The sequence below is a fragment of the Mycteria americana genome, chromosome Z (assembly GCF_035582795.1).
Source record: "Mycteria americana isolate JAX WOST 10 ecotype Jacksonville Zoo and Gardens chromosome Z, USCA_MyAme_1.0, whole genome shotgun sequence".
Taxonomy (NCBI): domain Eukaryota; kingdom Metazoa; phylum Chordata; class Aves; order Ciconiiformes; family Ciconiidae; genus Mycteria; species Mycteria americana.
The window spans coordinates 59,666,876-59,681,892 of NC_134396.1; the positions used below are offsets into that span (position 1 = coordinate 59,666,876).

A 15,017-nucleotide genomic window follows, 5' to 3' on the forward strand; every position below is an offset into this window, starting at 1 on the left:
ATAAACAGACAGCAAGCAGATGAGGAGTAAGATGAAACAAATTGAAGAATGGTGCAAAGTGCCTGGTTAGAATACCTGTTTTTCAGGTTTGTTTATTGCTGCTATTTCTGGAGAGAGAGAAAGGGACCATCGTTTATGGTTTTTCTGGTGTTCTAAGGAGAAACTTCTGCAAAGGGAGTTACTACAGAGGAAGCAGTGTACAAGGACACAAATCTGAGAGCAAGACTGCAGTCATTCATGACTTTTGTGTGGAGTAATTGTGCAACTCCAGAAATTACAGTGAAATTAGACAACAACAAAGGGAAGAAGAAAAAGCAGAGGCATTCGATTAGTTTTTTGCTCAGCCTTTAATAATACTAATAAGACTCTGGGCTGCCCGGTCCCCTGAGTTGAAGGAAGGACCACAAGTGTGGGAACAGTGACTTCTCATTTGTGGACACTGTTTCAGTGTAAGGAGTAAGGAAGGGACCAGCTGTATCAGCTGAATGTTCACAAGTCCATGGGGCTGGTGGGATTCATCCCAGAGTATTGAAGGAGCTAGTGGATGTTATGGCAGGACCCCTCTCAATCATCTACCAAAGGTCTTGGGAGTCTGGGGAGGTCCCTACTGACGGGAAGCTAGCCAGTGTTACTCTAATTTACAAGAAGGGCATGAGGGAAGACCCAGTGAACTACAGACCTGTTAGTCTAACCTCAGTTCTTGGAAAAATTATGGAGAAGATTATACTGGGTACTATTGAAAGACATTTGAAGAATAATGCAATCATCAGGTACGGTCAACGTGGGTTCACAAAGGGAAAGTCCTGTTTAATTAATTTGATATCCTTCTATGATAAGGTCACCTGCCTAGTGGATGAAGGGAAGGAGGTGGATGTAGTTTTTCTGCATTTACTAAGGCTCTTTATACCTTCCCTCACAGCATCCTTCTGGACAAGATGTCCAACTGTGGGATGAGCAGGTTCATGGTGTGCTGGGTGAAGAACTGGCTGAAGGGCAGGGCTCAAAGGGTTGTAGTGAATGGGGCTACATCTGGCTGGCAACTGGTCACCAGTGGTGTTCCTCAGGACTCAATCCTAAGGCCAGACCTGTTCAATATTTTTATCAACAATCTGGATGCAGGAGTTGAATGAGTCATTAGTAAGTTTGCTGACGATACCAAACTGGGAGGTGCTGTTGGCTTTCTTGAGGGACAGGAGGCTTTGCAGAGGGATCTAGATAGATTGGAGCATTGGGCAATCATCAGTGGCACGAAATTTAACAAGTCCAAATGCCAGATCCTGCACCTAGGACAGAGTAATGCCAGGCACAAATATAAATTGGTAAAGGAGTGGCTGGAGAGCAGCCCTGCAGAAAGGGATCTCAGGGTGCCCATCGACAGCAGGGTTAATAGGAGCCAGCAGTGTGCCCTGGCAGCCAAGAGGGCAAACCGCATCCTGGGGTGCATCAAACACAGCATAGCCAGCCAGTCAAAAGAGCTGATTATCCCACTGTATTTAGCATTGGTGCGGCCTCACCTTGACTACTGTGTGCAGCTCTGCGCCTCACAATTTAAGAAGGATGTGAAGGTCCTTGAATGTGTCCAGAGGAGGGCAACAAAGCTGGTGAAAGGGCTGGAAGGCATGTCCTGTGATGAGCAGCTAAGGACTTTGGGTGTGTCTAGTTTGGAGAAAAGGAGGCTGAGGGGTGACCCCGTTGCTCTCTACAGCTTCCTGTGGAGGGGAAGTGGAGAGGGAGATGCTCATTTCTTCTTCCTGGGATCCAGTGACAGGATGCCTGGGAATGGTTCAAAGCTGCACTAGGGGACATTAAGAAGCATTTCTTTACCAACAGGGTGGTCAAACACTGGAACAGGCTTCCTAGAGAGACAGTCGATGCCCCAAGCCTGTCAGTGTTTAAGAGGCATTTGGTCAATGCCCTTAAAAATTTGATTTAACTTTTGGTCAGCCCTGAAGGGGTCAGGCAGTTGGACTAGATGATTGTTGTAGGACCCTTGCAACTGAAAATATTCTATCCTATTCTATTCTATTCTACCTACTCTAACTACAGGAGACGGTCTACTTGAGCAGGGTGCATTTTAAGCATATAAATCCTGATTTTCCCCTCTTAATGTTTCCTAACTTATTTAGTTGTATAATCTCTACTCACCTGCTTCAGTTTCAATTGCAGGATTACTCTCATATGTAAAATAAAGCACACATGTATTGCATGGCTTGGTGGTGGGTGAGTAGTTGTATTACTGACACTGTTGTTCACGTGGTATATTCCATGTGAACACAAGGGGGAAAATACCTGAGACATATCTGAATTAAAACAATAAACAAGGAAATGAGTATTAAAAAGTGGCAGCTGACACCACAACTGGGGCAAGAAGCAAAAACGCAAGAAATACTAGCACATCTTAATTACGGTGCCGTAAAGCAAAATATGTTCTTGTTCTTTGGACTTTTGAGGGCCGACACACAGATGGATCAATAGTTGCCTTTGGTGACCCAAGTTTGCTTGTATCCATACACTATACAAGGCTGGCAAAATCCATCCTCTCTGCCACCAGGATAATGCTTCTTCCCTGAATGAGATGATTCCTGAGATGATGCAGGGCCACCAGCAAACATGCTGGTGTGGGTAAGCTCCTCTGTAGCGGCAGGAGCTGTAAATGCCCATGCTTCTCTCCGCCGTTTGCAGAGGAAGCTTTTCCGTACTGGAGGCAAGCAGCACCAGTCAAAGCAGTTAAGTGTGCACACACTCCACTGCCACTGAGAGCTACAAACCAAAAAATGTTTGGTTGACCCAGGTCCTAGGAACAAAGGACTGAAGCTCTTCATTGCAGCCCCACTGCTGGCAATGGGCTGCAATGCTTTCCCGGAATTCTCCTTCATGATACTTGGCCTCCATAAGGCAAAAAAAAAATGTAAAACTTGCCTTTCAGCTGCACAACTGTATAACAGCATCCAGTTCAGCCTGGAGAGGAGAAATCATACTTTCCCTTTAACAGTGATCAAAACAATTTGAAGAACAACGAGTGGATATCCAATCTTGAAAGTACTGAGTCCCTTCTATGTATTAGTAAGATGATTCAGTAGACAAGCTTAGCAGTATTTTATATCACATTCATTGTATGAAGAGCAGCAGAGTGAGATGGTCTACTTGGTCTTTTTCATGTCTAGTTTCCTGGCGTATACAAATTGTTTCCTAAGTTTTACATATAGCAGGTTAGCAACACAATTTATAGAACTAACAAATTATTTGCCTAATTGGATAAAAACCAAAACCGTATTTATTTGCTACAGGAATGTGTCTTATTTTGTGATTTTACAAGAAAAAAACATACTACAGACAGCATTTTAGCAATACAGCATGTAAACAATAATCAAAAAGAACAGGAGAGTTAGTAACATCTGAGAAGTCATCATCCCTTTCCACAAAATAGAGCAGAAACTGAGTTAGTTGGAAAATCATTTCCAGAGACATGAATCACAAGATGTATTTAAGATAAACCATATATAGTAACAATTTCAAGAGAGAGGCAAACATCACAACTAAGGCAAAACAAATTTACATCTTATAAAGAAAGAGATCACTACCTTTTTATGAAGTGCATGGAATTCACTATACCTCTTCTCCACAAAATGTTTCCTTCCGCTCATTAGCACCTCTATTTTAAAGACCTGAAAATTATAAATAATAAAAAGGAGATTAATGTACTTGCACAAGCAGTTCTGTGACATGGCTGTGACTGCACATTTTACCATGGTCATTCCGTGGTCCCAAAAAACTCATGATGACTCACAAGGCGCAGAAGTATAATGATTAATGGCAGAATCTTCTGTTAACAAGTTTGTTCAACAAACATACAAAAAGACAAATTAAGCTTGGACTGTATGCTGTAGATTAAAAACTAAGCATTAAAATATTGCCTTTCAGAAATTATTAACAATTTTGAAGTAGTTAAAAAAAAGGATTAAAACAAAGGATGGTAAGAACAAAAACAAAAAGGAGAAAAGAAATAAGGATTCATTATTTTTCCCTCTTACAATACAGCTTACTAACACACTCACACATGTTCAGTAAGAACTGGATAACAGATGCGGTATGTTATGCATGGAAAAGGAGAAATAAATGCAAACACTATATCGTAGGTTAATTTCCTCCTAACCTACAAATTCGTCTGTAGTCTCAATTGAGCTTGTGCTACTAACTACACCCCAGGAAAAAAAAAACCCAAACATGGCAAATGCTTGTTTTCTTTGTATGATACATGTGACAGCTTTTGTTGCTGCCTCTGGAAGGTTGAAAGGCCAGGAGAAGAAGCTCTCTGGATCCACTAATTAGTAGTCACTAACATGACATTTTCTTGATTCTCAGGTCACCGGGTCAGTTCTGATGGCAAGTGATGAGAAATATTTTGAAGTACTCAAGAAAACATGGTCTATTAAATGAAGGCAAGATCAGCAGAAGAGCAATACAGAAAAGGTGCCTGGTCTGTCTAGGAGTTCTTTGTTTTCTGTTTTGCTCAGAAAATGCTGGAAACAATTATTTCCAGGACAATGAGAGACAATGTTCAGGACAGATGATTACATCAAGACCCAAGACTTAGGCCAAATAAAAAGTTCTCTGAAATAAATTTGCAAACAGTGTTTATGCCTGAATGCAGAAAAAAGGGGCTTCTGTCACAACATGCCCAGCTAGCATTGATCAGAGCAAACATACAGAAACCATGCTGGATAAACACTTTCTGTTGTCCACTAGAACCTGCCTTTCAAACAGGTCAAAATGCTATGGTTTTCAGCGGCTAGCCAAACTACATTAGAAACAGACAGCATTTTATTTAATCCAGACTGAAATGCACCTACCTTTGTTTGAATGCAGTATGGATGGGACTGCAGTCATTTCACACCAATGTTTACATTACCAAAATTAGTTCAGACCGTTGTAATCCATCAAAATAACTTGTGCTACATTCTACCTCTTTGAAAAGGACTATTTCTGTGTCCTAATCACTGCGAGCAGATGACCTTATTTGGATACATTGATTTTTTTCTTTTCCCCCTATCTATTTAGACTATTTTGGGAGAACAGCTATTGGCTATTAAACAATTTTCCTCTACACGTGAAAAAACTCCAAGGCACCCTTAGGAATATGTTGTAAGTTCAGAGTTTTAAAGAGAATCACATGCAAAGAAAAATCAATGTAGGCTTTTTTCTTTAGTTGAGACTTAACATCCTAATTATATGAAAGAAAAGCATTGTTTACATCTTATATTCTACACACTACATGAGAGAAATAGTTCTGCAAGGAACAAAATGCTTTGGATTGTACAGGAAAGCCACAGCATTGAAGGAGTTTCAAGGATACCTTGGTGGGAAGAATGGATAACAGAATATGAACTTAGTTAAGTTAGAAGTGACCATAAGAAGTGACCATGAGTCACTAATTAAGGTGTTGCAACAGTTTTGAATTAACATGATATTAAATCTCCAGCAATTATGAGCAACTCCTAACACCCACTTACACCTCAGTCAGCTAAGAGCCTCTGCACCACTGTTAGTTTAGCACTTTCGTTGGATACAGGGTTTGCCAAGCAATTTGGAGAAGTCTAAGGGGCTCCAGCCTAAGCTGTAAGCACTTCCTTGATAGGTAACTTTCTTGTGAATCATGGCTTGGCTTGTGCAGTCCCATTTTGGTTTTAGTCATATTTGTGCAACTTCAGACAAACGTCTTTCCCTCTGAAGTCTATAAACCTGTCATTTCATACAGGAGAAGAGTTGGAATATGGGGAAGAAAGGAAATATAAATCCCTCTGTGGACTTTCTTTTCCAAGCATGTATCTATTTTGTTCTGTGTTTCATCACTGGTTAAGGAATTACAGAAACGGCTTCAGAACACCAAAAAGTATGCAGCATTTATTCAGCCTCCTTTTTAATCTTAGCAAAGTTTTACTTACTCTTTGCATAAGTTTTGCTAACAAGATGACACTAAAGAATGTATCTGCCAGTCACTTTTGCAGAAGACGTGAGAAGAGAGAACCGCAGCTTCCCGTGCAGTGATGTCATTTCCAAAACCACAAATCTGCTACCTTTACACCCTCAACCGTTTGTACCAGTATAGAGGCTTTAACTTTGCCTCCTACCATCCAGAGCCCTTGGATGCAGCTTTAGCAGCCATCTAAAATTTACAAAGCGTGACAACAGATCTGCTATACATTAAGTTGAAAATCACTGTTGGAAAACAAAACCCTGCAAATGGTGTTTCTAATCTACTCACTGTGGCACCCATATTTCAGAAATGTAAAGCAATTTGTGATAAATAAGTGGAAAATCTGTAAATGTTTTCATTTAATGCAAATCTAAATATTAAACTGATTTACAAAGTAACTATAAAGCAGAAATGCAAGTAAGGGAAAGAACACATACTGTGCTTATGAACTCCATCTTACTAAATGACTTTATTTAGACAGCACAAATTCCAGGTTTACGTCCTCACTGTTTACCAGATCACAATTCACAAGAGCAAACCAAGAGCACAGAAGTGAGTTTCTGTGCCACTATTTCATATAATGACATGACTTTGTGTGAAAGACAGAAAGATACACTAGCTTACAAGAGAGATAGGATCTCTTAATGGATTCAAAATAGCTATAGACAAATCTCACTCAAATTTAACTGAGCAATTGCAGGCTCTGACAGAAAAACAATGTAAGGAAACTGGTGAACAGAGATGAAAGTGCCAAAATAAAGACGGAAGAACTATGGGGGAAAAAATGCAACACTGCAAGGAAATTACTTTTCTTGTAAAAATGTTCATGTTCTATGAACAGATAACTCCGAAAAGACATATGACTTTTTACAAGTGACAGTTAGTTAAATGAAAAATGCAACAATTAATCACTGAGTAAGACAAGTAAAATGCTTTTCCTATAGTCATTGAAATACCAGAAATGACACTGCACTGAAAGATTTGCAGTTCATCCTGACTAGGACACAAGGGACCATAGATATGAAGACACCAATTAGAAAACTCTTTATGAGTACTCTGAAACTAGAAATGACTCACCTTTCTTGGTTACTACCACAACAGTTACCAACAATGTTTGCACAAAGCCAGAAGACCATTATCCATTAAAAACATTCTTCCAACAGAATTTAACCCACATAAGTGATGTATGGGACAAACACCTTTGGATTGGGTATCAGCATGAATAATGTTGATCTTTTGCCTAGCAGAATTGCAGATCTGCTACTGCAATTTATAACCATCAAACCTGTAAAGTAAACTCTTCAAGAAGAATTCCTAAGGTTTTTGCTAATAAGATAGTAAAAACTTTCAGGTCCGACTACCAAAGATTTACATATGATTAAAAAAAAAAACCAAAACACCACCAAAACTTTTTTGCCTCTCTTATTTGCCTCCACTTTCTTCCAATGATATGGATTATATTCAGATCTTGGAAACCATTTTCTTCCTTTCTTATTGTTAGCAAGTATGCCTAATTTTGCCATTTTCCTGAATTTATCAGTTTCTGATTGTCAGCAAACCTCTAACTGAATGATCATTTTTCACTGTTTTCAAAAATACTTACATTTCACTTCTTGCTGAAGAAACTGGACAGTACTACATAATAATTAAATTGGATTATATACGGGCAAAAAATTGGTACTCTATCACGGTGAATTTCCAAGACAGAAAGCACAAATGGAAGACAACAGGAACCAATAACATACAAGAACATACAAGAACCACGCATGCCTTCCTGTAAGCCCACCAGTGTTGTAAGTGCACATCAAGAACTGTGTGGTAAATAACACCGATATTGCCCTCTTTCAGTTCTTACCTATGTCAAATGCTTACACTGGATACAAAAGGACATCTTTTAACTGATAATTTGATGTGAAAATATGCAGCTCATGTAACTTTGTCTCAAAAAACCCCAGAATGATCAGTTTAACAAAAAACACAGATAAGAATGACAAACATGACCAGGAGTATGGAGGAAAACTAACGAGAATAGTAACTTCTCAGCTTGGTTTTCTATTACATGAGAAATACGCAGACGGCACTTTAATATTCACCAATAGAAATTACATTAAGTAGATAGTTTATAATTATGGTAAATTAATACTATCATATTGTGTGTATTTATACATAGAAAAGTGAACTGCAAAGTATACAAACTTCTGAAAAATTAAAGTTGAGAAAGAGATTTGGGGCAGCCTTGTTTAGAATGAGGAGATATAAAAACTAGAAGCAGAAAAAAGCTTACAAAAACCACATACATTTGTCTAACATTCATTGTCTAACATGTCTAACATTCATCTAACAACCCACAAAATTCTAGTACTGTGCTTTTCTCCCTCAAGACCAAGCTTACCAACACTAACTCTATTTAATATATTACTTACAGAAAAAAATACATCCCTTCTGCTGGTTTCGGTCTGGGACAGAGTTAATTTTCTTCATAGTAGCTACTATGGGGCTACATTTTGGATTTGTGCTGGAAACAGTGTTGATAACACAGGGATGTTTTCATTATTGCTGAGCAGGGCTTATACAGAGTCAAGGCCTTTTCTGCTTCCCACCCCACGCCACCAGGAGGCTGGGGGTGCACAAAAGTTTGGGAGGGGACACGGCTGGGACAGCTGACCCCAGCTGACCAAAGGGCTGTTCCATACCATATGGTGTCATACTCGGCATATAAAGCTGGGGAAGAAGAAGGAAGGGGGGGACACTGGGAGTGATGCCGTTTGTCTTCCCAAGGAACTGTTAGGCATGATGGAGCCCTGCTTTCCTGGAGATGGCTGAACACCTGCCTGCCCATGGGAAGTAGTGAATGAATTCCTTGTTTCGCTCTGCTTGCGTGTGTGGCTTTTGCTTTCCCTATTAAACTGTCCTTATCTCAACCCATGAGTTTTCTCACTTTCACTCTTCCAATTCTCTCCCCCATCCCACTGGGCGGGGGGTGTGTGTGTGTGTGAGAGAGCGGCTGTGTGTGGCTTAGTTGCCAGCTGGGGTTAAACCACAACATCATTTTAGATGCTTCAGTGTGCTTGACAGACTTTTGTCTGAGGAACAGCTAATGCATTCAAAGTGTCAAGAAACTCAACCTTAAACCTTTGTCATGGCCATATGGAAGGAATTCCAGAGCAAATGAAATGACAGCTACGGTCCATGAAACACTAATAGGATTTCCACGTGTTTAGTGTTTCATTATTGTTCAGACAATGGCACATTTTCTGTCTCAGTTGTGCTATGACTAGAACAAGACCATGGCATATAATAGAGATCAAAAGATGACTTTAAACCTATTCCCATCCAACTGATCCAGGGGAAAACGATAGTCCACAGAATCAGTAAGAGCAGCTGGGTGGTGGCAGTAACCAGAGCTGCATGTAGCTGCAGCAGCAATTCGGTATCTCAGGGGTGTAAGTGCCTCATGGCAATGCTCCATACTTCTGAATGCCCTCCACAGCAGAGGTGGAGATGAGGACGGTATTCAGAGCCAACTCAAATTTCATAGCAGCCTTGATAAAACTGAATCTCTCTATCCCCCAAATGAAAACAAATTAACTTATTCTGACTTCATCCTTTGGAAGGGGAGGCAGCAAAACTCGGTTCTGCAGTGGGCACAGCACAGCTCAAGGGTGCAGAGACAGGCTGAAATGGGTCAGAGAGGCTTCAGGCAAGGGAAATCTCCCTGTTTCTCTCCTCTCCAACCACATTCCCCTCAGTTCTAGTTCTCCCCTGTCTTGCAGCCACTATTTACTTTGGGTTGTCCCCACCATGTCCACTTGCTGAGACTTAAGACCTTCTGTGCCTTAGGTAGGTTGCTTATAGCCACATCTTTGCCTCCTCCCTCTAGCAATTGCTCTCCCCACCCACATAAGCAGTCCCTACACAAGCTCCTGAAGTCTTCCTGTAAGGAAAGGGCCCCCTTCCTGCTACAGAACTGAGAAACAAGTTGGGGCATAGTAAAGAAAGAAGCAGAACAGCCCTGAAGAGCTCAGTTTGATCCTTTTGATTTTGCTGAGGCTCTAATGGACAAAAGTGGCTGTAAGAGACAGTAAAGGAAAAGAAGTGAAAGATTAGGTGTTAGAACCTGAGAGTAATCAGAGTGTTGGGGGGGAAGATGAACAGGGACAGAGCTGAGAGTCATCTGGCCTTCCTAGTAGCAGTCCTCACATGTGCTGAACCCTTTTTCCTGATGGCCATGAGAGCAGGCAGAAAGCAGGAGCTGCAGACAGGCAGCTCAGCTAGCACAGACATTTGGAGCACCGGTCCTCACAGGGAGGCAATGGGCCCACAGCTACCTCTGCCTCCCTGCTGACCCAGGGAACTGTTCATTGTGCCTGTGCTTCGACCTCCAGTGGTATAGCTCTACTCAACACAAGTATTCGCTTTTACTCAAGGGCCCCAAAGAGATTCAGATCCATTACATTATCCATTACAAGATGTGTGTATCTTACCTAAAGTCAGCTCAAAAGTTGGGTTGGACGTACAAACAGCCCCTTTCCCCCACCCCAAGCACTGTCATGTCTGTTATATGAAATCAGACCGTTTCACTTAGTCCCAATTACAATGTACAATATTAAGTTACAGCACAAGAAAAAAAGTACACAGTTTTATTAACTATGGAAATCAAGGCTTGACATTATGCAATTATGATGTTGCTTTGTCCAGAGTCTGTGAAAGAGAAAGACCATGTCAGAGAAGTGAAATGTTCCCTGCAGTATTTCCAGAGAATAGTCCCAACAGCTCTCAGCAGTTACCTGACCTCTCCTGGCCTGGAGAAGCAGCCTTACTGTTTTTATAATACAATAAATATATTTTATATTGTGACATAAACTCATTGAGAGGAGAAGTATGTTGTTTCACTGACTCCTGTTAAATCTCATGTTACTGCAATCTAATGTGGACCTTCATTACTAAAAAAAAAAGATGCATACCTAAGAACAATCATAAGAACAATCACAAGCACATGTTCTTATAAATGTGGCTCCTACTTCAAATATCTCCTTACTAATTTTATGTAACCTTCAGCCATTTGTTGACTGAAAAAGCTGTCTCTTCACTAACACCTGTATTACTGGTACCAGTAACTACCTAAACCAGACTACAGTCTCTTCAAGAACCTTTCAGCATGCAGTTTGTCTTTCCCACCAATACTACAAAATAATTAAGGATATTCTCTCTCCCACGCTCTTTTGCAGTATGGGCCTCCTCCACTCATAAAATGGCACAGTGTTGGTAGGAATTATGTACAAAAGGCGTGTATAGGACTCAGGAGTATTCTTTCTGAAGATGGCCTTTGAGAAGTGTATGTCATATTTCTTAGGGTTTAGAGGAAGAGGTAGTAAAACAATTTATACTGCAACCCAGACAGTTTTGTAATTCCTACAACATGGGAAGCTCGAGGGAGGCTTCTACGGAGCTGTCATTGTTGAATGAAAGAGTAGCTGACATATAAGAGTAAGTAGTTTTCTGATTTTTTCAACTCTCTTTAAACCAATCTTTTCCAAACACATGGTTCATAAAATCCCATAGGAACCTCTCTGTCATTTCCTGAAAAATAACTTACTTGGCTTTCCAAGCTAAAAAGCCTCTCCCTTGCCAGCGAAACACTGACTATGGAAATCTAATTTGTAACCAAACCAAGAAGCTACAAGATCTGACTTGCATTTGATATTTTTCTTTATTAGCTCTGCAGAGCACAACTGTTACACAGATGACACCCTTTTAAAATCTCATTGTCACTGTGGTCACCTATTTGGCTAACTTCCTTAGAATCAAACTTCAGGAAAGATGTGTTGATCTTTTACTGAAAAAGGAAAAGGTTGCTAACACATGCTAATGGCTACAGTTACACAGACAAAAAAATTAGCCTGCTCTGCTCTATTTGTCCATCTGGATCATCTCAATGTCTCATATTGGAAGTGTTCTACAATAGAACAACCATGAGCCTTTTTATGGAAAAGAACTTTCCAATACGAATAGTACATTGGGATAAAATTGAATATTGCAAAAAATAACTGATGGCAAAAGTGTATTTACATGAAACAGATGAATTCTAAGTTTGATGAAACATAAGGACTCTTCTACTTTGTCACAAAATACTTTACTATTTTATCTGGAGAGTCTATAAAGACTCTGAAATGGGTCCCACTTCTCAAAGTGGGACACAATGCCTAACCACAATGCAAGTGTCCCCACATTGCAGCCAACTAGCTGCAAGAAACTCCTTTTTGCAAGAAGCTAGACACAAGACTAAGTTTTTTCTAGAAACTTTAAGTCTGTGTTACTTTGTTTGCACTTGTATTTGCTGTCTGGAGGACACCTGGGCCACCTAAGACTTCCAAAGCACAGATGTTCTGTTGACAAACAAAAATGTCAAATGGTGTCAAAGAACATATTAAAAAGTATACACACAGCAATGCAATACATGAGCATTACACTTTAAGGGAGCTGGCCTTGTACTGTCTCATATTCCATGCTATGTCTACCATGGTATGTGAATTCAGTCTTCTCCTCTGCTAGTGACTAACTAAACACATATGAACATGAAACACAACAGTATTTAGTCAAGTTACAGTATACACAAGCTATTAAAAATCAGCTCCACATTCTTCATGGTGAGTAAATACCAGGGGAAAGAAATACTGTATATCCACCTTGCATCTTTTCTTATTAGGGTCTCTGCAGTAATCCATCTGAGAAGTCTTTGCTCCTCTTTACCTGTCAATGTAAGTAGTTTATCTGAATCATTTTTCAAGAGCAGTAGTCAAAGGAGGTTGCTTTTCTAAATGCCTGTGGAGATTAGCAAAGATCCTTTATATATTATGTTTAAATATTGGGATTAGCTTGTCTTCAGCCCCAAAATGGAGGATTCAAATGCTATTCTGTTAATAACGAAGATGAGCAGTCAGGATGCATGCAACATTTTCAGGCACTTCCTTTCAAGGAGTTAACTCATCCAAATTTTCACTAAATTAGCATTGGTCTGCCTTCCAAAATGGAAACCTAATTACCTCTGCTATTGCCTGCCGTCTGCATTATTTTTACATGCAACTGACAGCACTATTTCAAACACCAGCACTCATTTCTGAAATGAAGACTCATCGTATCAATTTATCAAAGAATGCCATCCAGCTCACCAAAGGCTTCCATTGCCAGGTTAATCTTTTGAATGGTAATTCAAAGTGGGATGAAGAAATAAGCTCAAATAGCTGTAAGACAGTTTCATTTCTTACTGGACTAAGGCTCCTGTGACTGAGAGAAGACCTGAAATAGGTAACCAGGATGTGGTTATCGATACATCCAACTGCAGAAAAGCAGATGGTTTTTCATGTGTAAGGAAGGTGGAGAGAACAGAAGTGACAAACTCAGCACAACTACTGAAGAAATGCAAGAGCAGCTACTACAAACAGTGCCCAAAAATAATAAAATATTGTGTCCAAACTAAGATTTAAATTTTTAAGCTTCTGAGTTTACATGCTGTGACTAACAGAGCATTTATGTTGTAGTTGGCTTGGTGGCCACAGTGAATGCAGATATTCCTGAACAATATTTAAACTAGTTCAGGTACTGCTGGCAGCATAACAGTAGCAGCAGCATGGGCAGCACAAGCTGCAAAACTCATGGCAAAGTCTGGACAAAGCTGCGTGCTGAGGGGGACAGCCTGGCTCTATCCCAGGCAGTCAGCAAGGTGCAGGGGTCCCACAAAAGGCAGCAGGGTGAGCGTGAAGTTCAGAGGGATGCAGCATTTGGATTTGACTTGAACACAAGGGAAGAATGTAGGAATGAGAGAAAAATATTTCCTTATTTGCTTCCCTTAGAGTTACAGTATAAAACACAGCAAGCAGCTGAATCACAGGCGCTTCAGGCAGAACTGTATTGGTATTAGTGGAAGAGCTAAGGCAGCACAGAATTTGACTCAAACACCCATGTCTGAGAAAAGGCAACACCTATGTTGCTTATGGAGACTACCTCCAGTGCAATTATGTCAACATATCATATAGATTCAAAGGCAGTAGAAATACTAATACAAACCAATAGCCAGGATAATATATATAATCAAAGTATCCTATTAGCAATTTTGCGATACAAGATTAAACAACCTATCAGAGAACACTGGTTGTACAATTAAATATTTATCATTTCAAAGACAATGAAAATTGATTCAGTGAGAATTATGTTAATTTGCAACGGGCCTCTCAATCACTTGGAAGATAGTGAGGCAAACATCAAGTAATTAAATGCCTGCACATGTATTCAGCCAGATAAACTATTATGTACCCAACACATTTCAGAAAGATTTTAAATAAGTTACAAATTGAGTCTGATGCTGGAAATGTAGAAATAAAAGCGTGCGTACTGCAAACAAAGTGACAGGCAATGGATGATTGAAAATTGTGCTAAATGTTTAATTGCTGACTGTTGCTTGAACTGAAGATAACACAGCACACCAAACTCTTCAAATGTTAACTAGAAGCACTTTGACTCAGAGTCAAAAAGTATCATTCACAGGTCTAAAAATCTGTGACTGTCTTTTCCTCAAAGAAGAAAAAAATTAAAGACACAGCCAAGCACAGACTACCAAAGAACTAACTTGGCTTGAACACTTCAGTAATAAAAGCTAGTAGTCTTCTAAATGCAGCAGTATGAGGAAACAATACCTGTACACTCATTTTTAGCTGAAATTTGAGAGTCACATTTCATGTCCTGGTTCTTGGGTGTAAAAGAAATCTTCATTTGCTGTACTAGAAAACTCTAGATGTTCATCACCTGCAGATACCCACCAAGTCCCCTATTTAAATACATACAGACTTAAACCCCTTGAATTTAGGGGTTTAAGGGGTTTATTGACTGAATTTAGGGGTTTAAGGGGTTTATTGACTGAATTTGTTGGACAAATTCGAAACTACGTTCAAGAAAAAAAATGACAGATAGCAGTAAGAAGTCATTACAGATACAGCATGATACTGTCACAGATATCACTCCTTCCCTCACTCTGAGGCTTCAGATTTTC

General features: G+C 39.9%; 1 protein-coding gene across 3 annotated transcripts in view; it reads right to left on the reverse strand.

Annotated features, from left to right (window-relative positions):
* SNX24 (sorting nexin 24) overlaps positions 1 to 15,017 on the reverse strand; it is a 94,898-nt gene that overhangs the window by 42,966 nt on the left and 36,915 nt on the right. For 2 of the 3 annotated variants that reach the window (XM_075527327.1, XM_075527328.1), the window contains exon 2: positions 3,582 to 3,665. In XM_075527327.1, the coding sequence (XP_075383442.1) occupies positions 3,582 to 3,665 (84 nt within the window). Of the gene's footprint in view, positions 1 to 3,581; positions 3,666 to 4,850; positions 4,987 to 15,017 lie in introns of those variants that run through there. The other variant, XM_075527329.1, reaches the window with a different exon arrangement.